The 21255-nt window shown below is 52.1% G+C and overlaps 1 protein-coding gene across 4 annotated transcripts in view; it reads right to left on the reverse strand.

Annotated features, from left to right (window-relative positions):
* Positions 1-3127: 3127 nt before the first annotated feature.
* ARID3B (AT-rich interaction domain 3B) overlaps positions 3128-21255 on the reverse strand; it is a 50742-nt gene continuing 32614 nt past the window's right edge. For 2 of the 4 annotated variants that reach the window (XM_037047039.1, XM_037047040.1), the window contains exons 5-9: positions 11104-11287; positions 9277-9560; positions 8914-9168; positions 7464-7565; positions 3128-5506 (exon numbers count right to left, since the gene is read on the reverse strand). In XM_037047039.1, the coding sequence (XP_036902934.1) occupies positions 5343-5506; positions 7464-7565; positions 8914-9168; positions 9277-9560; positions 11104-11287 (989 nt within the window). In that variant the 3' untranslated portion in view covers positions 3128-5342. The remainder of the gene's footprint in view (positions 5507-7463; positions 7566-8913; positions 9169-9276; positions 9561-11103; positions 11288-21255) is intronic. The other 2 variants (XM_037047042.1, XM_037047041.1) reach the window with 2 other exon arrangements.

Here is a 21255-nt window from a genome sequence, read left to right on the forward strand (position 1 = left end):
AATCTGGGGCACATTCCTCTTCTTTAGTTTCTTCACATGAAAAATGGACATTGTCTTTGTCCCAAGTCATTGTCTGATGGGACTGGGGCACCATGAGACACTAGTGGCTGGCTCTGTGCCAGGGCAGCACATTAGAGTCCTGGATGCTCTTCTCCCAGGTTTTGGGGCTTCAGTCCAATCCACTCAACTTCTCTGTGCCGATTTCCCCATCTGCAGCCTGAAGATAGTAATAGTCCCACCTTACAAATGTGCAGAAGGTCAAATGAATGAATTCATGCAAAGACCTAGAACAGTGCCTGGCACACATCGTGTTCACTAACTGGTAGTTTCACAGCACAGTTACTGCCGTCAGTGCTATGGGGTTTCCTGGGCGCACGTCCAGAATTGGCAGCGTTGCTTGGGCCCTGCGGGGTGTGCATGTTCCATATGACTAGGTAATATCAAAATGTTTTCCAAACTGGCTTGACTGATTCATACTGAGCAGTCTGTGAGTTCCTATGGCTCCCCATCCTTATTAAGACCTAGATTTTTTAGACTGAAGACTGTGTTGTTCCAACGGTGTGGAATGTTTGTCTGTGTATCCCCTGATCATGAATGAGGTCCAGGCATTTGTATTTTCTCCTGTGCACACTCACTTTCTGCTTAAAAAAAAAAAACAAAAACTTTCCGGCTGCCTCTTGCACGTCAACCAGACACTCAGCCTGCAACCCAGACATGTGCCCTGACCAGGAATCCAGGTGACCTTTGGGTTTGCAGGACCGTGCCCAACCCACTTGCACCAGTCAGGGCTCTTTTCGCTTTTATCTTAGTTAGCAATAGAAAGAATTCATTTTGGCTACTGTACCTTCGTTAGTTGTGTTGCAAATATCTCCCCGCAGTTCGTCTTTTTACTTTATGGTATCTTTTGATGAACTGCTTGGAGGGTCTACTTTGAGAAACTTTTCCTCTTCTTAGCCTGAGATAATATCCTGTATTTTCTCGTGAGAACTGAAATGGAACGAGATCGCCACGGTCTGGTGCCTTATTCTCCCCGGGATTCTCCATCAGGACCTTGCTCACCTTCCATCTCTCTCAGTGTTGCCCCCAGTCACTCTGCTGATTCCACCTCAAACATCTCGAGACCCTGCTTCTCCTGTCAGTGCTCTCCTAGACTGGGCCCACCGAACCTCCACAGGACAGACCTCCAGTGTGTCACAGGAAGTTGTGAAGTGTGACGCCAAATGTTGGTTATCATAATTAAATTACTGAACAGTAAAAACCAGTGAGACAGCCCTGGCTGGTGTGCCTCAGTGGATTGAGTGCCAGCCTGCAAACCAAGGAGTTGCTGGTTCAATTACCAGTCAGGGCACATGCCTGGGTTGGGGACCAGGTCCCGGGTGGTGGGTGGACGAGAGGCAACCACACACTTATGTTTCTCTCCCTCGTTTTCTCCCTCCCTTCTCCTTTGTCTTAAAAAAAAAAAAAGGTATCAGTGTGACAGGCTCAAAACTGCCTCAATGTCCCCTCATTTTCTAGCACTTAAAAATGGCAGAGGGGGATCCCTGCTTTGCAACCAGAGGGCCGAGACAAGTGAGGTGCATGGTGTGGAAGGGAAAGTGATTACAAACTCACCCAATGCTTTTCCTCTGTCCACTTCTTGTTTCACCCAAACCAGACTGGGCCCATAAAATGTGCATCAGAGCAGAGAAAGACTGAGCACTCTCAGGCTAGGCCCGAGTTTCAGGCGTTCACACCCAGAATGTCTCCCAGGTCCACATCACCCTTCTAGAAAAGCAGATTATCTAACCAATGGACCGACTGCGGGACTGCCTACACCTTGATGCTCAGAGGATGGAGCCCAAACCCCATAGCTGGGGACCCCCGGGGGCCCAGGTGCACTCTTTCCCACTTCCTCCCCCTGCCCCACTCCACCAACCCTGGGACTGGCCATGTCCTTCTTTTTTCAAAGATTTTATTTACTTATTTTTTTAGAGAGGGGTAAGGAAGGGAGAGAGAGAGAAACATCAATGTGTCCTTGCCTCTCTTGTGGCCCCCACTGGGGACCTGGCCCGCAACTCAGGCATGTGCCCCAACTGGGAATTGAACTGGCGACCCTTTGATTCGCAGCCTGCGTTCAATCCACTGAGCTGCACCAGCCAGGGCCCTTCTTCTTTTTTTAAAAAAATTTTTTACATATTTTATTTTTAGACAGAGGGGAAGGAAGAAAGAGAAGGGGAGAAACATCAATGTGTGGTTGCCTCCCGCATGCCCCCCACTGGGGACCTGGCCCACAACCCAGGCATGTGCCCTGACTGGGAATCAAACCCTTTGGTTCACAATCCACTGAGCCACACCAGCCAGGGCTGGCCAGGTCCTTCCTAAATACCAGGTCTTTTGATGCCACCAGGTTTCCATATATATTGAGCTGGCCAAAAAGTTCTTGTGCTTTCTTCCCTATAAAAGACGTTTTTCATTTTCACCAGTAACTTTATTGATTTGGATATTTTGAGAATGTCAGCTATCTCCCACGTGGTATAACATTGATTGTTCTCAGTTAATGTCTTGATTACTATCAACTTCAACTGGTCTACCCAACCAGGGAGCATTGTCCAGCATAAAACTTCACAAACCACTTTTGACACAATCAGTCACAGCACCTTCTCCATACACAGCAGACTTTTTGCATTTCAGTTGCTCTTTACTTTTCTTGAATGACACACGTCGCGTATTTTCTTCCACTTTCAATATTAAAATGGCTGCACAAAAATTCACTAATTTTTTAAATGCAGACTGATATGACAGCTGTCACGATACAATCTTACAAAATTCTTCTGAAGCTCCGTATGCATAGGGACCACTTAGAAGGAGCACAAGGGCTTGCTCAGTGGAGGCTTCCCCCGGGCCTGTGCCTACCACGACACTGATGTGACATCGATGGAGCCAGTTTTGGCGATGAGGCAACACCTGTCTGCTGGTACCTGTCTGCTGGGGTGAGTGGGCGCTCTGGGGAAAAGGCGGGTGAGCACTGAAGGGGGAAAGGTTCAGGGAAAACTGATGGATCAGAGCTGTTCACTCGGTCCCTGTCTGTTCCGAAGGCTTTCACCTCTCCCCCAGCACCATCCAATAAAGAGTGAAAACACCCACCTGCTTGTGTGAAGAGGTAGAGGTTTATTGAAATATAAACATTCAAGAACATGTAGATAGAAAACAACCACAACATATACAGACACTTGCTGCAAGAGGGCATCTGAGGTATTTCTCCACTGCCTAGGCTACCCATGTGCTATCCTGCTTTTCCTGGTTGGAAACCACAGAAGACAGGCAGGGTGAGTGGATGGCGCTGCCCTGGCTGCCTGCCATGCGGCCTTCAGGACTGCACTGCCAGGGAAGTTCCTCTTGGCCCAGGGACACCTGCCGGCGCCCCCACTCTTGGGCTACAGGTTGAGGCCCCTCTGTTGTCCTGAGGTCAGCAGGGGCTCACTGAGAGGAGGAGGCTGGGCAAGTTGCCTACGGGAGAGAATCCAGTGACCAGAAAGACACAGTGTGCTGTCCCTGCATCCTCTGGCTGGGAAGAGTCCATTCTTCATGACCAAACCCCTGAGAAAGATACACTGGCAAAATGTCTGTGACATCAAGTGGGCCCAGTGCCAGCCAACTGGGCTCCTCCCTGGCACCAGACCCCAGAAGCCCTTCTCTGCCCACACCCTCACTTGCCTGGTGGGTAAGGGGGGAAGGCTTCTGAGGCTGGAAGGGCGTCAGCCCAGGTGGAGGGGGGCTGTGCATGTGTGTAGAGGGTTGGGGGAGGGAAGAGACACAGTCCAGCAGAGCTGCAGCTTACCAGGCTGAGGCACGTTCTGTGCTCGAGCTCTGGAATTCCCTTTCCTTTCCTAGATGCTACGGAATGTCAGCTGGGCGTGGGCTTGTGCCGACACGGGCTCCCACCACAGCCGGCAACGTAGCGGTGGGTGGTGTCTGCTGAACGGTGTGAGGTGAGCCTTGTGTGAGAATCGCCTCCCCCTTACCACGCAGGAGCAGTCTGCTCCGCCCCAGGGTCCAAGAGGAGATGGAGCTCTCTCAGCATCACACCCTCTGTCAGGGCCACAGCCTGCCTGTCCTGAGGTGGGAGTGTGGAGTGAAGGGGAGACGTCTGGCCCCCACCGGAGAGCGGGCAGTAGGGGCTGGGACTAGGCCTGCTCTGGCAGGAACTGAGTCAAGGACCGTCTTCAGACACGGTGTGGTCGTAGGACCCAGCCTGTGCGAGCGCGGGCTTCTCTCCCACCGCCTCCCTGCCGCTGTGATCCCTGAGTCGTCTCTCCTGCCTGCCTCCCAGCCTCCTCACCGAGCTCTCAGAGGGGCTGGGGTACCAAATCATTTGTTTGGCTTTGGGGTGATCTGCTTTCACTTCTTTGGTGCTATAGTAACAATAAAAATTTTAAAATAAAAGAACAAAAGTCAGCAAAACACATATAAAAAAGATTTCAGAGATGCAAATACTTCCTGAAGAATCAAACATCAACAATTACAAATCTGAGGTATTTCAATGGACCTGACATCGGCAGGCTTGGGGATACTGGGGCAGAGACGGCCCCGTGAGAAGCAGGTGGGTGGCCAAGGGACAAGTGGGCTGTTCTTGGGAGAGCTGGCCAGCAAGGGAGAGTGGGCAGCAGGAGGTCTGAGGGCCGGAAGAGGGTTGGTATGAGGTGGGTGCCACAGCAGACATCCAATGGGCCCTGGGACTTCAGGACTGCCTGCACGTGACCTTTCGGAGCCATGACAAGGGGACTAAAGGGCCATGAGGACTGATTCAAATTTGAGGGACCCATACCTCAAGAACCAACATGGGAGACGAGGAGAGCCCCATCTCATGCTCAGTAGAGAAAAGCTACGAAGGCATGCTCTTGGCTCCTGGCAGACCCACATGAAAGAGTGGAAGATTGGGGCACTGAGCAGGGGAAGGAACGGTGACCCCGGGGTCATGACAGAAGGCAGGGCAAGGAAAATAAATTAAAGGGGAAGGGATGCAAGGGCTTCCAGCCCTGTGTCGGTTTACAGATTGTCGATACACTGTGCCCAGGAAGGGGGGTGGCCTGGGAATCCCCAGGAAGCTGGCCGCCCACAGACCCCACCCGTTTCCCCAGGACAATCCCTGATTGGACAACGCTGCCCTGTCCTGCCCTCCAGCCTCTCCCTGTCCCCAGAGTACAGCAGGACCGGAATGGAGCCCGGACAAGTGGACACATCCAAACTCTCAACATCTGGCCAAATGGTATTTGACATGGGATCCGTGAGATGAGGTAAACTTTGTGCAGCAACTCCCTCCACTCTCAACAGGACAGTGGGGAGGAGGAGCTGGGTCCTGCCCCTCAGAGGGACCAGCTGGTGGAGGGCTCTGCACTGGGGGTGCCCCGGGATGAGGTAGGACTGGGTGAGCAGTGAGAACTGCCACTGCTGCTGGCGCTGCTGCTGACGTTCTGGGGAGCAGACCCGGCGACGAGGTGGACCATGGGCTTCTGGGCAAACAGCACGCCTGGATGGGAGGAGAAGAAAGCGTAAGCACACAAGAGACAAGAGCTGTGTTCCTTCCATTTCCACTGATTATTACTGCCCAACTGTGCAAGGCTCCGCTCTGGACACCGTGCCAGGTGCCAACGCAAGTCCCAAACACTGCCCTGCTTCCGGATGCTTAGAGGCCGTGCGGGGGCACACTCAGGTTGGTACAGTAATCTTGCTGAAATGTTACAAATGCTCTGAGCAAAGGTTTTGGAAAGCAAGGGAAAACTGGCCAGGAAAGCTCCAGGGGGAGGCTGTGTGGACTGCTAGAAAAAGCAGCCAAATGAGGAAGGGAGTGGTGTGCCAAGCAGGGGAACCTGAAGGCGAAGAGAGCAGAGAGCAGAGGCAGCAGACATGCTGGAGGCCACACAGTGCTGCGGTCGGACTAGAGTGCAGGCAGGTGAGGCTGTGGGAGGCCTGGGTCCCACCCTGTAGGTGAAGCTCCTCGGGCTTCGGAAGGGAGGGAGCCCCTGAGACGTGTGTGTTGGGACACTCTCTGTGGGGCTGGGAGGGGTGCGGGTGACGGAGGCCTGCAAGGGGGCTACTCCGACGGGAAGAGAGGACTGGCCTAGGGCACCGGTGGCGAAGAGAGGACAGGAGAGCGCAGCAGGGTCTGCTCAGCTCTGGGTGGGGGCAGCATGGGTGCGAGGGGCCCTCAGGAAGGCCCTCCAGGTTCCTAGCCTGGGCGACTGCCAACTGAGAAAGCGCACAGGTGGAACTGGCATTGAGGGAGGCGAGGTCTGGGGAGCCTCCAACCCGCTTCTGAGGGAGGAGGCATTACGTCCCTCCTCCTGATGAAGGATCAAAATGATGGCAATATCAGGCCCCCATATCCTCCTTCCCCGCTTTCTCCACGGACCTACTCCCAACCCCCAAGCCTCTCAGGCCATCACAATGCCACCAGAAGGCCATGAGCACCCAAGCCCTACCCACTGACTCGCCCAATCTCCTTGAAGGCCTTCTGCGTCAGGCAGAGACCTCTGCTTGCGGCCTGAGCGCTGCTGCTTCTTTGCCGGCTGCTTCCAGGGGCCCTGCCCCTTCCCTGCCCCCACTCCCCCTCCCCCACAGCAGGGGTCCAGAGGATGAGGCCTACAGGGTGTGTACCCTGAGGGAGCCTTGTCCCCCGAGCAGGAGCACACAAAGGGCAGAAGCATGCCCCGAGGATGTGCCCCCGTTTTGAAGGACGGGGCACCTCCACGCCCTCTGTAAAACCGGGGGCTGATGCCGGAGCTCCTGGCAGAGGCCACCGGCTAGAATACCTGGGTACATTAGCCCCAACTCACCGAGCTATGCTTAACAAGAGTCAGCTGGCTTTGTTCCCAAACTTAGCCCTAAACCCACAAAATGGGAGTTGTAAGAGAACTGATACCATGAAAACTAAGCTGACCGTCTTGGGTATACTTACTTGATAAAGGTGTTCAACCACCCACCCACCCACTACTGCCAAATTAGACTGAGGGAGAAACAACTGTAAATGACGGGAGAGTCACAAACATACAGGCACTTGGACCCATGTCTGTGTCTGTCCTTGATCCATTTTAAAGAAAAAGAACGGCAGCAGCTTAGAAAGAGAACTGTTGGAGCACAAAGACAGGAGGACCGTGCATGAGAAGACCACAATGGTGGACTCAGAACACAATTACTTTCACTGTATGCGAAGGCATTAACACAGAGTTGACTGGGACTTCACACTGGATGACTTATGTCACAGCAAGCCAATCATCAGCCCGAAAGGGTTCGGCCTCAGGTTCCTCTCATCAGGTCAAAGGTGGAGGGGGACCTGTCACCACGTTAGCTGTCCTCAGCCTCTACTAGTCCAGAAGGACAGTGTAGCTGTGGAACTTTGAGACCACCTAAAAGGAAGGCATCCGGGAAGGTATGCAGATAGGAGGGTGACAAGCGGGGCCGGTTGGGCCGCTGCGCACGGGCCTCACCTGCGTAGGTGGTGCCGTCGATGTCCACGGACATGCTAATGCTCCCGACGCCGCCTGTAGGCAGATTCAGCGCCGTGGCCGAGGCCTCTGATCTGTCTTCTGCTGGGACAAGGGGGACAGCAGGCGTGGTCAAGCTTTTCAGCGCGTCTGTTGCCCCAAGGCTCTCCCGTGCCCGGGTCTGGCCACGGCAGCCCGAGGCGCTGTTAGAAAGCATCTAGACAACCTTCTCCTGAGCACAGGGTCTGGCAGGAGGACCCAAGGCTGCTAATGTCCTGCCTCTTGTTTTCTCCATGGGCCACTTTAGCCCATCAACTCTCTCTGCTTGAAGAAAAGGGGATCACCATCAGTAAGGAGGCTGCCCTTGGCTCACAGCTGTGTGCGGGCACTTTCACAGTGATCTGGCAAACTTCACCGAGTGCCCACTATCCATCTGCTGGGCAGCCAGAGATCAGGGAGATCTAGCCAGTCTCTGCCTCGAAGGCCTCACCCTGCCCCCTCCTCCCCTTTACCAGGCTGGGGGCTCCTCAAGGAGACGGTCTACCTGCCCAGCACCTGGTACTCCATCTCAGCCTGGGCATCTGGGGCTCGTGAAGGCCACTGCCCAGCCCACCTCTGCCCTGTGCAGGACCGGGGCACCTGGCCTCGAATGGCGAACGCAGCAGAGACCCGCTGCCTGGGCCATCACCTCCAACCGCCCTCTGCTCCTCACCCAGGGGAGAGTGGACAGGGAGCGGCTGCTTGGGAATGTGCACAGCTTCCTCCACCCCTGGTTTCTTTCCCATGCACATGTACTTCATGTTTGTTCTGGGACAGCATCAAGGGCAGGGACGGCCAAGAAAATGTGTGTGAGGAGGGGAAGGGAGGAAGAGGAACTAGGGACATGGAAAGTGTGGTTCCGGAGACATGAAGGTCGGGCACCTGAAAAACGTGGCAGGGAAGGGAAGGGTGTCAACTACGCTGCCAGGCTCCTCTTTCCTCCCTCCCTCCTGTCCTGACAGCCACAGGCGGCCTGGTCTGAGGAGACCCAGTCCCTCTCAGAGCCTCAGGAATGGAGGTGTCGACGTTCTCCCAGATGTGCCCTGCGCTTGCTCACACTCCTGCACCCTGTTAGGCACTGGGGCAAGGCTGAGCCCTTTAACTGAGACAGATCAAAGACTGGGGCGGGCAGGGGAGGGAAGACAGCTACTGTCCCTGAAGGTCTCTGACTCCTTCTTGAACACTGCTTCTTCCTATCTGCTGGAGAGTAAGTCACTGCCTGAGGCAATTTCTGGTCCCCAAGAAAATAACCTCATCTTGGTGAACTGAGATCTCTATGGCCACGGAAGCTCCGTGTGACTTTTTGGCCTCTAGACCCTTCCGGGGGCCTGCAGGGCAAAAGCTGGAGGAGCCCCAACCCAGTCTTGGGGGACGTGAATGGGCCCCTCAGTGCAGTGTGGCCTGGCACACTCACCCCGCCCATTGACCCGAATCTTCATGGGCAGCTGCCGTGCCATGCTGAGAAAGTTGCGCTGAAAAGCCTGCTGCACCAGGCGCTGCTCCTCCTCTGACAGCCTGGATGCCTTCTTCTCAGGGGGCTCCCCCGACTCCAGCCGCTCCCGCAGCTGCTCCAGTGTGGCTACCCGGGTGCCAGCCTGCTGGCCTGCCAAAGTCAGGGGCACAGCCAGTCGATTTGGCACAGGCACTGTTGTCACCGGGACTCCATCACCTGGCAAAGGCACCAAAGCTAGACTGATCAATAATCCACCCTCCCACCCAGGTCCTGGACACAGAAACTTGGCTCCATTCCTTCCTCCTCCCCCAGGGCCCTGCAGACCTTTCCTGAGGGTAGTTGCTGGAGATATCCGAGGGCTGCTGGCACTGGTACCACTGCTGGAGCCCAGCCCAAGGATGGGGAAGCGGATCTTGGCTGTGGAGAGAAGGGCAGGGGCCCCGGCGGCGGCGGCAGCAGCAGTGGCAGCGGGTGAGTAGCCAAAGAGGGAGGAGCTGTAGCTGGGCCGCCGGCCCTCCCGCCTGTTGCCGTCAATGGCTGCCTGGAGCTCAGCTGGGGAGCTCAAGGCTTTCTTCTCACACTCGTAAGCATAGAGGTACTTCATGTACCTGAAAGGAAGGAAGGGAGGAAAAAAGAGTAATCCAAAACATGGCACCAGACACCGCCTCATTTAAGTTGCTGGGTCTGTGGAAGCAGCCTCTGCAGGCAAGCCTCCAGGACAGAGGCCCCAACCTGGGGCATCACTCAGAAGACAAAGCTCCGGGACCACCGAGCACCCTGGCCCAGGCCCTCTAATTGCCACTCAATTCTGAGCACTGTGCAAGGGGGAGGCGTCAGGCACTCAAGGAAATAAGGGCCATATGCTAATGCTTCGTGGTCGTGCTGGTGCCTTTTCAGTGCCCTGGGGGACGCTGGGACCATGCTGTGACATGGCTCTGTGGCTCCTGATCTCCTAACCGTCCCAGTCGGGCTGGTCAGACAGGCAGTTTCCCCGTTGTGGATCAGGTGCCCCCGGAAGCAATTCTCCACCCGAGAACGCTGAAGTAAGGACTGCTGGAGAGGCTGTAGCTTTGCCCCCCACTTCCGCTGAACAGTCCCCACAGGTGAACCCTTTCTACTTTTCAACAAGGACGTGACATGCCAGCTAACTGGTATGTCAGCTGCTCATTCCATATTCTTCACAGAGCAACTTCCAGAGTGCTACGGAAGAAGAGAATCCCTCCTGGCCCTCACTCTCCATTGTTGCTCTTAGCTTCACTATTTCTATCATGTTTTTTTTTTTAAGATTGTATTTATTTATCTTTAGAGGGGAAGAGAAGGAGAGAAACATCAATGTATGGTTGCCTCTCATGAGTCTCCTGCTGGGAACTGGCCTGCAACCCAAGCATGTGCCCTGACTGGGAATCAAACCTCGATCGTGTGGTTCACAGGTCCTCGCTCAATCCACTGAGCTATACCAGCCAGGGCTCTATCATGCTTTTAATTAACTCATTGGTGACAAAAATTCACCGACCCCAGTGGGGCCCAACCGCCTGCCTTCTCCTGGGTCCTGTGTTGCTGGGTAAACTGAGTGTCAGCTGGGAAGCGCCAGGCTTAGGGTGGAGGCGCAGTGTGGGAGGCAGCGTCCCAGAAAGGGTGTGGGTTTCAGGGACGAGGCCCAGGTGGAATGAATCTCAGCTTCACCACTTATCAGCTGGTATGGCCTTCATCGATTTAAACTCCGAGACTTAGCTTTGATGACTTGGAAAACGGGAATAACTCCTACTTTACAGGGTTGACGGTGAGGTTTGAAGGCACCATAATGGTGAAACGGCAGCACAGAGGCCATGTGGGAAATACCGGCTCTCATCACTTCCGTCTCATGAGGGGTTCATCTCAGAAAGCTCCTGGAGACTGTCAATGGCTGTCTCCAAAATCCTCCTCACCTTGTTCACTATATAATGGAATTTTCTTCCCTTCTCTCCTCTAAGTTAAAACATCCCCTTTCTGCCCTCGCCGGGCAGCTCTGTCGACTAGGGTGTCATCCTGACATACCGGGGTTATGGGTTCAATTTTCAGTCAAGGGCACCCCCCCGCCCCCGGCAAAAAAAGAAAACAAAACATCCCGTTTCTCCAGTCTTTGCTTCCTTTCCCCAAGGCCTGGCCACTCACTGGGTCCTCAGGGTGAAGGCGGCACTGGTGATGGACGTGGGGAGGTTTAGGCCCTTGGTGATCTCCCGCCAGATCTTCTTGTTGATGATCTCCACCAGGCCCCCCTTCTCCGTCACCAGCTTATACAGCATATACAGGTCAAGGATTTGCTTGGCCATGATAGGGATTCGGTTGATGGGGGTCCCTGTGATTGTCCAGAGAGAGAAAGAGGGTTGCATCATCTTCAAGCGGAGAGGAAGACCTCTATGTATGCCCACCTTTTGTTCAGTTAGAAACATGTTCAGAAATCTGCTTAGAAGTACAATTCAAGTCAAACTCCCAAAGCCGGAAAGCTGTCAGACTAGCTACCACTTCTCTTGGGATGAAGAGAAAGAGGTCCAACTCTCAGGCTGTGTGGCCCTTGGATGAAACACTCAGCCTCTCTGGGTCAGTGTCCCCATCTATAAAGAAGAGGATTGGACTAGATTTCTTTTATAGCAGCACCGAGTCCAGATGCTTTCCCGATGATGTGGCAACTCACTGCAGCCTTCACGTGCCAGTCAGCCCTCTCCCCCAGGAGGCCGTCCCTGACTCCTTCAACTGGGGGCTCCTGCCCAGCTCATCGACCTGAATTAAGTGCCTGCTTCCTCCTCTCCTGCTGCAGGGGAGAGAAATGAGTTTTTCTGTCCTGTATCTCCACCGTGTCAAAGGATCTGCAGGAAACACAGGTTTCCAGGGGCAGGGGGAGGGGTGAAAAAGCTACTCATCGATTCTGTCCTCACTAATCGCTCCACCCCTTCCCTGGCCTTTGAAAGGGAGGGGTGGGTCAGAGCAGCTTCCACCCACTAGTCCGGAAGGGAAGTGAGAGGAGCCAGAGCTGTGACCAGGAAACCTGGCTCTGAGCAGGAAGGCCCACTAATGAGCACCAGGGGACGCAAGGAGGGTGGGGCCAAGTGCCTTCCCCAGGCGCTCCTCAGTTCATCTGGAGGCGTGATGGATGACTGTCATTTGGCAGCCTCTGGATTAATGATCTTGAGGTCAGAGGGGAGAATTCCAAAGGGAAGGGTCGCCGTCCAGGGCAGGGTATGAGACCTGTTGCCTTTTAATGGCAAGCTGCTAGTACTGTACACAGGCTGCTCCTCCCCTCGCCCCTCCCACTGCCCCATCTCACTGCCCGCCTGGCAGACATTAGGCCAGCCTGACTAGAGAAGGGCTTTGTTTCAGCTCCTGCTTCTTTTCCCTCGAGAAATGGCATTCTCTGCCCAGCCCTGGAATGTTGGCCTCGCCAACTCTTTTACAGGATAATTTAAGCCAGAGAATGGTGTGAAGGCTCCCACATTTACGAAGAGGAAGCAGCGTGAGCATGAACACGCGGGACTGCTACAGCACCTTTCTCAGCGTGGGGACGGAGCAAGAGGCCTCCGAGGCCTTTGCCTCAATCAGTTGGTCTTTGGAGAGTCAAGAACAAAAGGGTCACAGAGTTAGATCCCAAGATTCATAGGTAAACTTTCAGAGGATTGCTGGGACACTCTAAGACACAGCTTGTACATTGGTTAACTTTTCCTCCCCATGCTGCTCTGGACATTGGCCCTTACTCCTATCACAAGACAAGAGCTTGGTGCAGCAGAACCAGTCTCTGGCAGGACAGAACCGAGGTCTATGTCCTTTTGGAGGTCTGTCTGCCCAAGCACACTGAAGGCCTGGGCATGTTCACACCCTCCATGGCATCGCCTAGAGACTGCCAGGGAGGGAGACCACTTGCAAGGTCCCCTCACAGAGGCCTCCTAAGCTTACATTTCCAGAAGGTCCCAGGACATCTTCACATGTGTGACCTGTTCATTCCAAGTCAGAGTGTTTGCACTGAGGTTTTAGGCAGGAAGCTCAGAGGCGCACTGACTCCTCGTCTCTCTTATCACCAACCTACAGATCGTTAGGGAGCACCACTGATTCTTCCTGGAGGTACCTTGCAAAGGTGCCTTCCTTTCCAGTCTGCAGCTACCATGCTGAACCAGGCCCTGGCTGGCTAACAGACGCCTGCGGCAGCTTCTCATCCATGCAGTCAACTTGCACCTTCACCATATTACTCACCTCCTTGTTCAGAAACCTACAGAGACTCCGACTGCCCACCCACCCCAGCCCACAGGTTCAATCTCATGACTGAGTTCCCTGACACTCCATAAAAGATAAGGCACAAAGTGTATCTAGTACACCCAACAGCTCACTCACCAACTACTTGGGTCTCCGTCTCCTCACTATCACCCCCGAACTAAGCTCATTACTCTTCTACCTTTTGCTTTGTGCTCTCCCTCCTCATCAGGACTGAAATGACCACTCCTGCTCAAGCCCTCTGGGCACTAGCCTTCGATGTTCACTCCCTCTAGGAATAATGTTCCCACTACCCTGGTGCACATGGTTGTCCTTCCTTACAAAAGTTGTTATAACCCCCCATGTTCAGCATATAATTACTCTCTAGTCGTTTAATGGACGTTCACCTGGAAACCCAGGAGGACTACAGATCTCTGAAGGCGGTGGTTGTTTTTCCTTCACCATGGCTTGAATACTATACTTCATAGTATTCAGTAAACTAAGCTACTATGCAGATTTGTAAAAAAAATCCTTTACTTAGAGTCAAAGCAACCAGCTCCATGGTAACCCAACTGGGAATCTTAACCACAGTTCCCTCAGGCTGTGCTGGGTCTGCCTAGACCTGTCACTAGCTGTGTCACTGCTGACAGCCCCGAAAGGAGCCACCTTCCTGGCTCAGGCCCTAGAAGGCTCATTATGACGCGGACTAAGGAAATGAGGCCCAGAGTCGTCAAGCACTTGAGTTCAAGTTCTATAATAAGGTGATGGTTTTGAGCTCCATTTGTGAATAGCTGTCAAGAGTTTGCACTATTTTCATGGGAGCCTCTCTAGTGGTGGTAAATCAAACGGGAAGGGTGTGTTTTACTTTTAGAAACGGTCGTGCATGGAGGCAGACCAGCAGAACAAGATGAAGTGACCAGGCTATTCAGACTGATTTTGTTTGGCCATACACCAAGAGACTTTCTAGTGTGGTTCTAACGGCCTCTGAAGGCCAACTCCCCAGGTAGAGTTACAAATTCACTTTGAGTAGTCACTGGACTTAACGTCTAACCATCGGACATGGCTTGCTTGAAAAACAATGTTATAGACAGATATGGAAAAAAATTCGCCTTTTTATCTTCACACAGAGTGTGACTGCGTTTGCTGAGAAATGCTCAGGGGCAAAGGAAACAACAGGTAGAGACAGGGCCTGAAAAGGTAAGGAAGAGACAAAGTGGTGTTTAAAGTCAAGGCTGTAAGCCTAACCAAAAGGGACCTCTTTCCAGAACCTCTACCGAGAAACCCCAGGCTAGGGGTTGTACTGGAACCCTGGTGGTGGCCCTGAGTCCTGCTTCCCCCAGCCCTGCCCTGTGTGGCTGCAGAGACCAGTGGGGGAGGGGAGGGGGTCGGCCCTCGGCAGAAGAGCTAAAAGCAGTTCCCAGGGCAGGCAGATACCTTGGGACTGCCAGAAACAACGCTGAGGCTATTCTGAGCACGAGCTCTGGATGACGGTCTGGTTTTCTCATGTTACCCAGATGATCCAGACACCAACCAGCCATGGCTTCATTCCCCTGACAACTGAGGGACAGGCAAGATCCTCAGGCTCCTCCACCTCGGCAGTCTGCGCTATGCCTGATGGACCTGATAGCCAAGGAGACCCAACTATGACAAGGCAGGGGAGAGGCCTTTGAGCAGGTTTACCTGCCTGAATAAAAAAGAAAACAATACATCATACCGGGTGTGGGGATGGGAGAGCAACATATTCATACCTCAGTTTCCCCATCTGTGAAACAAAGATTTTGGACTAGATGACTTTCAGTTCTGAAGTCCTAGGAGACTACGAATAAAAACTTAACACAAAAATTGATAGTTGTGATGATTACCAAAGGGGGGGTGACCTGGTTTTAGGAGCTTGCCTGAATTATGAAATAATGTTGCCAACTGATCTTGGCAGGGTTTGGGATCTTCTGTGTAGGGTTCTGAGTGGCTTAGGACTATCAGTTAAGTTTAAGGCCTTAAAGGGAAGGCTCAGTCTCTGGACTGCTCTCTGGGCTGGACTGCGCCTTATTATAACTAAGGACCCTCTTTACCTGAGAGGGACAGGCCTTTTCGCACAACAGATGCAAGAGCCACTTGTTTGGAACCAGGAAGGAGGCAGATAGCCATAGAGAGAGCCTCTTGCAGGTCACTAGTGTTGGCCTTGCAGGAGGCTGAATCTCAGCCCCATCTAGCTTCTCAGAGGGGTGTGAGCACCTGCCAGGGAAGCCTGAGAACTGTCAGTCACTGAATCAAAGCAGGAGCCAGGACTGAGGGTAATTAATCATGCTTCCTCTGACAGGAACCCAGGGGCTTATCTATCCCAGCCCCAAGAAATGCCACTGCTCTCCAGCTCCCTCCTCAATAAAGGAGACTGACAGTCCCAACAAAGCGGCCTCTTATCAGATTTCAGCCAGGGAGACTAAAGCAGCCCAGAGGCTAAGTGGAAAGGCTTTTATGAGGGCCTGTACCCAGGGAAGCTGTGGAGCTCCTGGGCTTTTTAACCCTTGGTGGTGGGAATGCTAACGGTACCGGCACCAGCAGGCCAAAGCTGTGATCAGGAGCTTCCCATGCAGATGAGCCAAACACACACGGCTCCCTGGCACCTGGCTGCCTCTCCTTCCTGCCACTCAGACTATGAAGACAGAGTTGGGGAGAGGTAAGGAGATGGCCTCCTCTGGCACAACAAAGATGGGGTAGGGTGGGAATGCTGAGGGAGGGTCACTTCCTCCCCAGAAGAGAAGGGGTACTTCCCAGTGAAGACCAGGAGCAATCAGAAAGGAGGGAGCCCAGGCAGAGTCACATGGCGGCTGCTTTCCTACCGACTGGTCAGGGGTAAGGGCCCAGGCCCAGGCCCAGGGTGTGGCTACCCTGCAAGGAATCTCGCAGCTTTTTCTTGGCTTTGAAAAAGATCACTAATCATCTCCATAGCCTGTCAATAACGTTGGGAGGCCATACAGGAAGCATGGAAGAGTTCAGACCCAGGTTAAGCGGAGAAGATAATGCAGGCAGGCAGGCAGGCTTCCTGTCAGTCCCTCTGCATATTAATTTTTTTCCCTACCTAAGTCCTGCTCCCCAGGAACAAGCAGAGAAATGAATGTTCATTCCCCAATTTGTTTTTGTAGAAAACACCTGCCTCCAGGAACTGAGCAGCAGTGTCTGGCAGGGTACAGTGCAGCGTGAAGCTGACCACTTAGCAAGACTGCGCAGAGGCCAGGGTGCACAATACCCTAGAAACGGACTGATGGGCACCCTAACCCTCCACTCTGACTTCTCACCGAGTGGGTATGACATACAGCTCGCATGTACTTCTGCGTACACCCATGCAACCATTCCTCAGCTGAAACAGAGAGCACTGCCAGTCCCCTAGGAAATGTCCCCAACCAACAGCCACTGCCCCTGCAGCCCACCCAGAAGGTAACTACATCCTGACACGTACCCCACAGCTGATTTTCTATAACCTTAAATAGTGGAATCATGTAGCATATATTCTTTTGCTCAACAGTCAGTCCGCTGTGTGGCATTCCACCAGCGGTATGACGACGCGCCATTTATATTTACCCATCCCACTACTGATGCGCGTTTGAGGCCTTTCCAGTGTTTGGCTAGAATGAATATTCTTGCATGTGTCTTTCGGTGATGTAAGCACTTGTTTCTGTCGGGTACACTTAGGAGCAGAACTGCTGAGTAATAGGGAGGGCATATGTTTAGCTTAAGTGAATACTACAAAACAGATTCCCAAAGTCATGCCATTTATATTCCCTCCTGCAATACTTGGAAGTTCTGGAGGTACCACAACCTGGGAGGCTAATTTGAAACTCATTACCTTTATTGATATCGTAACTTAGATTAACTGCCTTAGGGGAAATTCAGCAGTATGGTAATGTTGTATTCTACCATGGGAGATAGTAACATTTTACTTTTGACTGTGCTGTCTCCTTCTTTAAAAACTATCCCCAGAGAAGTTGGCCAAGGAGTTAGAAGGACTGCCAGGTCTTCTCTCCTTTGCTGCCGATCCACAGGGGAGGCTGGCAGGGGAGAGGCGCCGCCCCAGGGCTTCCGGCCCGGGCAGGGCACAGCCGTCTGGGCTTCCACCACCATCTACACCACCAGCCTCTCAAGACCCAGCAGATTTCCCACAGTGTAAGTGGGCCAAACCCTCATTTCACACTTTCCCTACACCAACCCTCAGACAAATTACCAATATTACCTCACCTTGGAACAAAAGAGGCAAAACTATCAACCCAATTTTACCAAGTGCTAGAAGTACTAATAAAAGATTTTGAAGGGGAAAAAGCTGAATTTAATTTTAAAAATGGGCTATTCAAATCAATCATGCTTTTCAAACATCAGGATCCCTTCCCACTATCATGAATAGCCGGGTCATTACAGGATATTACCTGACTATTAAAAGTGGAAAAAAGACGCCAGTGTATCAACAGTAGTCAGATCACCCAGGGAGAGAAAAGAAAAAGATCAGGCCTCAGACAAAGGGCTAACTCTTAAACAAAGAGGGAGAAAGAGGGAGAAATCTTAAACCAAGATTTGCATTTTAGACTTCCATTCGGGATAAAGTTAGAAAATGAAGCCCCAAAGCCTATTTCATCTGACAGAGACAACGGATTTTATTTTATTAGGAAGAGTGTTCACAGCACAGACCATTTACTGCAAGATACACAAGAAACCACCTCCACCAAAAGGCAAAGCAATGCATGTCACGAGCATTTCCCTGCCCAAGATGGATAGATAAGTACACAACAGAAGGAAAACACTCAAATTCCATTTTAAGGCAGATCAAGCCCTTTTCCCACAGTAAATTCTTTGCATATACACACACAAAAACAGAGCCGACCGTCCACTTGGAAAAACCAAGGTCAGTCTGCAGCCTTGCACCGAACTGGCGGAGGAGGGAGGGCGGCTCTCCAGGTGAGGTCTGTACAAAACTGTTCCTCATGACCAAGTGGCTCCTCAGCCTGCTGGGCCCAGCTGGGGCACAGGCTGGAGAGGGTGGCCTTGTGTGCGGGTGCTCCAGGTGTGTGCATGGTCCTGTTGTCTCCTGTGCCCCTCACCTCAGCGCCTTCTTGCCTGGACAGATGGCAGCCTTTGCGCCACTGTGAATCTGCCCTTCCCTGAGAGAAAGGCGTCACACAAAGATTTAATCTGCTAGATGCTATCAGACCCTACGAGATAGTGGCCTGGGGAGACAGACCGGCATTCTCAGTAGGGCTTCAGAAGGGTGGAGAAAGAAGGCTTATCCACTGCCCCCACAGGGAGTGACAGAGCTGCTGGTGCTAGGGACCAGTTTCACAAAGGCAACCAGAGAGGGAGAAAGCACTGGCTGGCAGTTAGGAAACCAAGTGCTAAATCTGCACCGTGGCCTCAGGTAAATCACTTAACCTGCAGGCTAATTCTTCATGGCTACCTGATAACCTCTGCTCTCTGCCCCAGGGAGCTGAAGCTGTGGAGAGCAGCAGGTCAGATAGCAGGTTGCAAGGGTTCTGTAAAGTGCATGGGATAATCATAATGAAAACAACAGTAAAACTATTGTCCTCCTCCTCTTCCGATAGGATGAGACCACACTTCTGTTTCATTGCCTAGGGTACAAGAGAGCAGACTTTTCTTCCTTACTGAGGAAGGAAAAATGAAATTGTTTGTCAGCCTTTCCTTATCAAATTTCCATATTAGGCCCTCCCACCCAGACTTCCTCCTGGAAAATCTACCAGGGAATGCCATCTCAGAAATCACCCACAGTGAGTTCAATCAGCCATAGAATTTTATCTGCAACTATTTGACTTCATTTTTGGCAAAGAAACGTGTACCTGAAAAAACCTGTACTTATTTATAAAAAATTGTGTATTTATTCTTACATGTTTAAACTTCAGTTACCTTCAAAGTACTCTCCATTTGATGCAATAAACCTACTGGGACTTTTTTTCCCACTGCTCAAAACAAGTTTTTTTTTTTTTTTTTGGAAGAGAGGGGAAGAGAGGGAGAAAGAGGGAGAGAAACATTAATGTATGATCACCTCTCACGTGGTCCTCACTGGGGACCTGGCCTCCAACCCAGGCATGTGCCCTGACTGGGAATCGAACCGACGATCCTTTGGTTTGCAGCCCATACTCAATCCACTGAACCACACCAGTCAGAACTCAAAACAGGTTTTGAACTCATTGATTTTGATGCCTTTTAGTGCTTCTGGTGTTTTTTGTTTCACCTCTTCCATATCAGCAAAACGTTTCCCTTTGAGGACTTTTGTCATCCAAGGTAACAAAAATGGTGACTAGAGAGGGTGGGGCATAGGGATCACACTGTTTTTGGTCAAAAACTGGCGAACACTCAATGCAGTGTAGGCAGGGGCACTCATAAGTCACCCATCATGAAATGGGCAAACGTGCTGAAAGAATCTTCAAAAAAATTCACGGAAGCTGAACACAGCCTCTCACAGTAACATCAGCTGGTACACCGATATAGATGGGTTACTAGAACATTCGCCTAGTCGGGGAAGCATGGACTACAAGGGGCCCGCCCTCCAGAAGATCATTCTGGCTTTTGGAGGTTCCCCCCTCGTATTTTACACACGCCTATGCATGTGGCAAAAGGTGAGCAAAATGGAGTACCTAAAATCTAAACAATCATTCTGGAGAAACACTTGGGGGAACGGGAATCACACCAAATCGTTTAATTCAATTGAGCTTCAGTCAACAAAAGAGGAAACAGCAAGAAAGGGGGAGAAGCATCCGGTCTTGGGGATCCCTGGTCTTGGGGATCCCTGGTCTAATTTTTGCACAATGCTTTAATCCTCACTTGAGGACATGTGTCTTGATTTTAGAGGGAGGGGTAGGGAGGGAGAAAGAGAAGGAGAGAACATGAATGTGAGAAACACTGCTCAGTCACCTCTTGCACATGCAAGAGGTCTGGGTATCAAACCCCACAACCTTCCACTTTGCGGGATGATGCTATAACTAACTGAGCCGCACCAGCCAGGGCTATACAATTATTTTGACAGAACATTGCTTTATAAAGCTTTTTTTCTTTTTTTAGTCATCAAGGGTGGCTCTTCTCTGTTGGTAGCTCAACAGACACAGTCAAAAACATGTAATACAGAACACAGAACTTGGGAGAAACTTCCAGATTGACTCTCACTGAACCCTCCCATTTTATAGATCAACAAACTATGGCCCCTCAGAAAGGGAAGGATTTGCTCAGTATCATGGGGAAGGTGGCATGTTACCCTTGGCTTTACACTTAGGATAAAGCTCTTTCCCCTGCCACATGCCTCACGGCCCCCTCCTGAGGCAGGTGGAAGACAGTGAGCCCAATTGGGTGCTGCCTAGGCCTCCTCTCAGGCTCCTTCTAAGGCAGGTTGCTCTGATGGTAGGGAAAGGGTCACCAGGGCGCAAGTCACACTGGTCTGGCCTGGACACCAAGGTGCTGTGAGCTGACAGGCCCACCTGTTACAGTCATTCACCCAAATGCTAACAAGCAAAGAGCCAGCACAAAGTAGTAGCTGTAGCGGGCCCCTCCTGCTGAAGAGCAGGTTCATCACCTGCAGTCTTCAGGAAGGCCTGCTGGGTTCTGCCTCCCTGGGAGCCCTGTCTACTTCCTGTGAGGCGTGGCTGGCTGTGTCAAAGCTGCCAGCCCCACTCACAGCCCAGGTGGGTGTCACCGGACTTTCAAACTCAGGCCGTTTCCAGTAGCCCCTGTGAAATCCACCACTTACCCACCATATTAGCTATGGAGGGTGACCTGCTGCCTGTTGCTACCAGCTGCTGAGGCCTCTAAGGTTTTTCCTTGGACCCAGCTAACAAGATCTGGCTTCTGAGTACCTCAGACACTCCAATTTGGGAATGGCAAATAAGTCACAAATGTCTAGGGCCCCTGGGTTCACCATTCTGTGAAGAGCAAATATAGCAAGCTTCACATTGAAAGTGCATTTTGCTCCTAGACCTCTTCGACTGCCCACTTGAATTCAGCTACAGCGGGCCCCTCCTGCTAAAGATCATCAGACACGAGTCTGCCAGGGAGATCACTGAATTTAAGAAAACAACCTCCACACTGTCCTCCTGCCTCGGT

The sequence above is a fragment of the Sturnira hondurensis genome, unplaced genomic scaffold (assembly GCF_014824575.4).
Source record: "Sturnira hondurensis isolate 20B ecotype Veracruz unplaced genomic scaffold, ASM1482457v3 Scaffold0005329, whole genome shotgun sequence".
Classification (NCBI taxonomy): Eukaryota; Metazoa; Chordata; class Mammalia; order Chiroptera; family Phyllostomidae; genus Sturnira; species Sturnira hondurensis.